The 5,813-nt window shown below is 44.2% G+C and overlaps 1 protein-coding gene across 1 annotated transcript; it reads right to left on the bottom strand.

The window, feature by feature from the left end:
- Positions 1-979: 979 nt before the first annotated feature.
- Positions 980-2,382, bottom strand: LOC111203830. The gene is made up of 3 exons (XM_022697912.1): positions 2,077-2,382; positions 1,434-1,974; positions 980-1,239 (listed from the first exon to the last, which is right to left on the bottom strand). The coding sequence occupies exons 1-3, from the start codon at positions 2,380-2,382 to the stop codon at positions 980-982; spliced, it is 1,107 nt and encodes a 368-aa protein (XP_022553633.1).
- Positions 2,383-5,813: the final 3,431 nt, after the last annotated feature.

The following is a 5,813-nucleotide window of genomic DNA, read 5'->3' as shown; positions in this document are numbered from 1 at the left end:
GCTTGGACCTTTTCTGGATCAGCAGCCACGCCCTCTCCTGATACTATGTGACCAAGAAATCCTATCTCTCTCTTCCAAAACGAGCACTTGCTGAACTTGGCAAATAGCTTCTGATTACGTAACCTCTCCATAACCAGTCGCAGATGCTCTTTGTGCTCTTCCTTACTTCTCGAGTACACCAGGATGTCATCAGTGAAAATGATCACGAACTTGTGATAGTCTTGAAACACTTCATTAATCAAACACATGAAAGCCACAGGTTCATTTGTGAGACCAATGGGCGTAACTACAAACTCGTACTGCCCATACCTCGTTCAAACGCCGTCTTCATAATGTCTGACTTGGCAATAGGAATTTGATGATAACCTGATGCCAAATCAATCTTCGAAAACCAACTAGCTCCCTTTAGTTGGTCTAACAACTCGTCTATCCTTGGAAGAGGATACTTATCTTTTATCGTGATGTTGTTGATGCCACGATAATCGATACACAGCCTCATGCTTCCGTCCTTCTTCTTCACAAATAACACAGGAGCTCCCCAAGGTGAAGAGCTCGACCGGATGAATCCCTTTTCCAATAAATCTTCCAACTGTTTCTTTAGCTCGGCCAACTCCGCAGGTGCCATCCGATATGGTGCCTTAGCTATAGGTTTTGCTTCAGGCTCCAAAGTAATGGTAAAGGGATTACTCCGATGTGGAGGTAATTCCTTTAGTGGTGCAAAGATATCCTCAAACTCTTGGACCACTTCTATGTCTTCGACCTTAACTTCATCATTAATGGCTCCTCCACTAACCGATAAGGTCACCAAATATACTTCCCCGTCCTGAAACAAATCTTGTACTCTCATCGCTGCTACCAAAGACACGGTCATACTAGGACTGATTCCATAGTATACCATCTCTGGTCATTTACCTCTGCCGAACAACAACCTTCCCTTTCCACAGTTGATTTGAACTCCGTAGCTCGATAACCAATCCACTCAAAGGATTACCTCGTACCCTTTCAAAGGCACGACTAATAGATCTGCCACAAACTCTTTGCCTTGAATGACCAATGGAACATTCTTGATAAACTGATTTTCTTGAAGGTTTCGGTCTGCGGGGGTCAAGACGGCCACATCTATTCTGTCAACCAAAAAACAATCCCAAAACCGTGCAGCTACTTCAGGGGTCACAAAACTATGTGTTGCCCCCGAGTCGAACAATACATGTGTGGGTTTACCAGCAACATGTATGGTTCCTGCCGCAGTAACCCAATCAACAATATCTCAATCACAAATACTAATCAAAATTCTCACAACCATCAATCATCATCCTAAATTTCTAAACGTGCAACCTAGCGATCAAGCAATCTATACCTAACCAGTATACTAACTAGATTCCAGCAACTAAATTTCCATTCAATAAAAAGAGGAGGTTAAGCACCCACAATACCTGTGATGGGACCGCTTGACGGTCCTGCATTGTCTGGGTTTTCTACACCTAAGGCATAAACTCTACCTCCTAGATTTTGCTTCTTTGGTGCTGGCTCAATAGCTGGACGGCTAGGAGGAGCTCGGATTGCGAGAGGGGTCGCATGGATTGGCTTGTTCGGACATGACGATGCATAGTGGCGCTTCCTTCCACAGAAGAAACAAGTAACATCTTCCTTCCTCAGCGATGAATAACCTTGCAGGTTACTCCGTTGTCTGTTGGGACATAACTTAGAAATGTGTCCCGGTTGATCACATATGTAACACACCACAGTGTTACCACGATTGTTGGCTTGGCCTCCAAAGCCTCGCCCTTTGCCTTTGTAAGATCTTGGACCCTTGTTGAAATTTGGCCTTTCTCCTAGGCTAAACTTGGTGTGTCCACCAGAATGTGGTAAGGTCTTCCTTTCAGCCTCCAATACAGTCTCAACATTAACAGCCTTTTCCACCAGATCCGATAAGCTGCTAAAGTTGCTTCCAGCTAAACGACTTCCAAGCTCCGGCTTCAATCCGTACATAAAGTTACGGATCATAGTTACTTCATCTTCACGCCCATCAAAGACATGTCGCCTCAACCTTGTGAATTACGACTCATAACTCCTTACGGGCCTATCTCCTTGAACAAGGTTCATGAACTGGCGCTCCAATCGATGCTTTGCTTCTGGAGGAAAATACTTCCTCTCAAACTCTCCCTTGAACGACTCCCACGATGTGATGGTGTGTCCATGCTGCCTGTCTATGCTGTCCCACCATCCTGTGGCGTCAGCTTCCAAGTAGTACACATTGATCTTCTTCTTGTACTCCTCCGGGCACTCCATGGTTTCAAAATTCTTCTCCATCATAGTAATCCACTTGTCGGCCTCAATAGGATCGGATCCTCCTTTGAACTTGTAGGATCCAATGTTCTTCATGGTAGATAATAGCTTGGAAACTTTAGGGGTTGAGTACGCCTGCCTTGGTTACCAAGTGCCTCGGTCATCACGTCATGTAAAAGCTTCAGGGTGTTTTCGGTTCCATGATCTTGTGGTCTTTCGGTGGCATGGTTTTGATCTGTCCTTGGGTTTGGTTGGACGGATTGATCATCTTGATGTCTCTGGTGCCAAATACGACTTCGACTAATGCTCGCCATACTGTCTTCTCTCACTCTAGTCCTGTTACCGTAACCAGGAAAAGATCTTGTTCTCTGCAGAGGGCTCCTATCGTGTCCAAACATCTCACTAATGCTATTTCCATTATCCTGATCTGATCTGTAACCCAATCCTCCGCATTTCCAATCCATACCCTCTCCCCATATCCGACCTTGTCCATCATCACCTGTCCCGCGATTAGCCATCTGCACACAATCAAAAGGGTAAGTCATAATCTTACTATGGGAAGCAGCTGGTTTCCTAATCATCTTTTTGCGACTCCTTTGACTCGATAAAACCGTTAAAAGCACTTGTGTCATGCATGGACGAAACCATGCTCTGATACCACCTCTATAACACCCCCGAACCGTTTTAGGCATAAGTCGAACCACCGGCCAAGAATCAAACAAGAACATGACCGACGGCCCGACCGTCTACCAAGGTTCAGGTGCTTGATTCCTCTCCCTCAGATCCTCATATCGTTCTTCATGCTCATAGCCCATATGTGAATCCGTCGGATTTCTCCCGGTCGACTCATGTTCGTGTTCATAGCAATGGTTATTTCCTTGTGCTATCGCAGAATCATCTGTTACCTCAAGGTTTGAATAGACTCTGCGGTTTTCAGAATTACGTTGTCCATATCTTGGTGGTGTCATCATTGGCTCCTCACTCCTTGTACGTCTTGGAAACATACTGCAGTACAACCCAGGGTAAGTACTAATCCCAACTTATCTAACAAAGGAGCATGTTGGTTTCCTATTCGACCTTTTGCGACACCTTTGACTCGATAAATTATTGAAAACAGGTTCCCAAGTGAGCAAAGTGAACCATGCTCTGATACCACCTTCGTTGTAACACCCCCGATCCAGAAAAAATAAAAGTTAATTATTTTGCCATGCACCAATCAAACAAGAACATGCACGACGAATTAAAGAACTCTAACCAGATCGAAGATACTACTACCACGTGCCCAAACATTTGATCCGACGTTCCCAGATCAGATCCGAAATCCTAAGATCATATGTCCAAGAACGGGTTTCCTAGCGATTCCAAGTTAAGGCTTTACAACCCGAGTTTGAAACCGTTAGTTAGTTCGTCCCGGACTAGGACTAGTATCATATGGAATCCAAGCATTTCACAAACCTTTTCTTATTTATATTCTGTAAGTTCAATCACATTAAAACTTTATACATGCTCGGCCGAAGTTCAAAACCATATCTTACATATTACAAAACGTACGTGCAAAAGGTAGCAAATCTACACCAACAGCTTTGTGCTCCTCCGATCCCAAATGGAACCTACTACTACGGGTTACCTGCAAAACAAAGAGTCCAATGAGCAACTATTTTGCTCAGTGACTCGGGTTTACTAACAATTATTTATCCCCCCATTATGCATCAAACATTAAGCAACAAGGATCAATTATATTAAGAAATATGCAATGCAAAAATAAAGCAATCATGTAAACAAGCATCCACTCTTCACGAGTGGTTAGATCATTATTGATCATCGAGGACTGCCTCTCGCCATTGGTTCCTAACTCGATACGAAGTCCATAACACATCCCTTCTTGCGCCCATTGACTCTAAACACAAAGTCTAAAAAGCCGATGGCCCAGATAACACACGTGCCGCATCGTCATGCAGCTACACGGTCGAGGGTAGCTAACCCTATCACACGTGTCTTCGCGTCCTGCCCGGAACTAATTTTGGTAAGGCCCCGGACAAGGCATGGGCCTCGAGTGGACACCAATGACTCTCACGACACTCCACCCGAGTGCCGGACCCTCACGGATCAAGTCCGTGGATTTACGGGTTTCCCCGTTAGGATATGATCAAACATGTTATATTATCTGAGCCGAGGCCCAAACAATATAATGCAATGACATAAGTATATGCAACACAACATCAATGTATCATAATCATGTTATACCCCTCGAGCCGAGCCCGACGATTTAACTCAATATCTTTCACAAACATCAATCATTATCATAACATTATATATCTAAACGCGCAACCTAGCAATGCATCAACCAATACTCTTGTTTTGTAGGCGCTAGTCGCACACACAACAATCATAACCCATAACCGAGACTCACCTCAACGCTTAGATGAAAGTTTTGGACTGGAAACACTTCTATCTCGTGGCCGGCTTCACTTTAAACTTTTATCGGAAAACTCTAGAGCTTTAGAAATCTTAGGGTTTCGACTTTTTCGAGCTGCTATGGTTAGGGTTCTAAGCATGAGAAATGACTAAGGGGGTGGTCTGCTATTTATAGGCTGGAGAATGAGCTCAGGAGAAGGTATAGGTTGTGCGTTACAAGCAGGAGCTGTCATGGGTGCCCCATGCAACCAATTGGATAGAGATTGGTGTGCAGCCACAAATCTGTCCAATTAAAAAACGTTTTGTGGCCAGCCACCAATTCAACCAATAGGACATAAGCAAGAGCTCCTTGGAGGATTCTCCAGTAAAGGAGTAAGACATGTCTAGCTGCTTAAGGAGGTAGACAAGCAGCTGCATCCTCCAGAAGCTTCCGGATATGCTTAACACATTGTAGATGGGCCCGAATGGGCCGTATTTAAATCCCGAACGTGTTATAAGCTGATCCGAGCTGGCGGAAATGTTTCTCCTTGACAAAAACCTAGATTTCTTAGACCAAAACATTTCTAAAATAACTCTAAGGTCATTCCTATCTTAAGGCCTTATAATAAATTTTCGATTAATTTTCTCATCCGACTAGGACGTTCTAAGCCGAACCGCGAGCATTTTCAATCCACTAAACTTCCTGAAGAATTTATTTCTTCAGATGGAAAACCATTCTAAGACTTTCTAAATTTTTCATATGTACCTTGGGATTCACAAACATCCACGGGAAAAGATCAATCCGACTTGAGTAATTTTCTCGGCTGTTACAAGATTTTTCCTTGTCTGCGTTTTACTCTTTAAAGAGTTTTAATACAGGTTGGGGGCAGTTATTGCCGAACGGTTGCAAGGGAGAGAGAGACACCTTTTCGGTTACAACTCCCACCCCTTCGGCCCCATGGCAGTTCCGACTCCCTCTCTCTATAAATACAGAGCCCCGGATCCCGAATTTGACACAGAATTCTTGAGGGGAACCTCTGCCAAAATCGTGAGAGACAAAACCCAAAAAGAGAAGAGAGAACCGGCGATCCAAGGACAGAACTGGCGAGAGGCTTGGCTGTTCCAGGAGAAAC

Source organism: Brassica napus, unplaced genomic scaffold, assembly GCF_020379485.1.
Source record: "Brassica napus cultivar Da-Ae unplaced genomic scaffold, Da-Ae ScsIHWf_1200;HRSCAF=1717, whole genome shotgun sequence".
In the NCBI taxonomy this organism is placed as follows: domain Eukaryota; kingdom Viridiplantae; phylum Streptophyta; class Magnoliopsida; order Brassicales; family Brassicaceae; genus Brassica; species Brassica napus.
This window is presented reverse-complemented; position numbering and strand designations above follow the sequence as displayed.

Bases quoted from the DNA above. Each gene is read 5' to 3' on its own strand.
- LOC111203830 (XM_022697912.1), bottom strand. From the start codon at position 2,382: ATGAAGAACATTGGATCCTACAAGTTCAAAGGAGGATCCGATCCTATT. The intron at 1,975-2,076 runs GTAAGGAGTTAT...TACGGATTGAAG, and splicing joins TTGTTCAAGGAGATAGGCCC to CCGGAGCTTGGAAGTCGTTT. The intron at 1,240-1,433 runs GTATTGTGGGTG...TTACTGCGGCAG, and splicing joins GTCAAGCGGTCCCATCACAG to GAACCATACATGTTGCTGGT.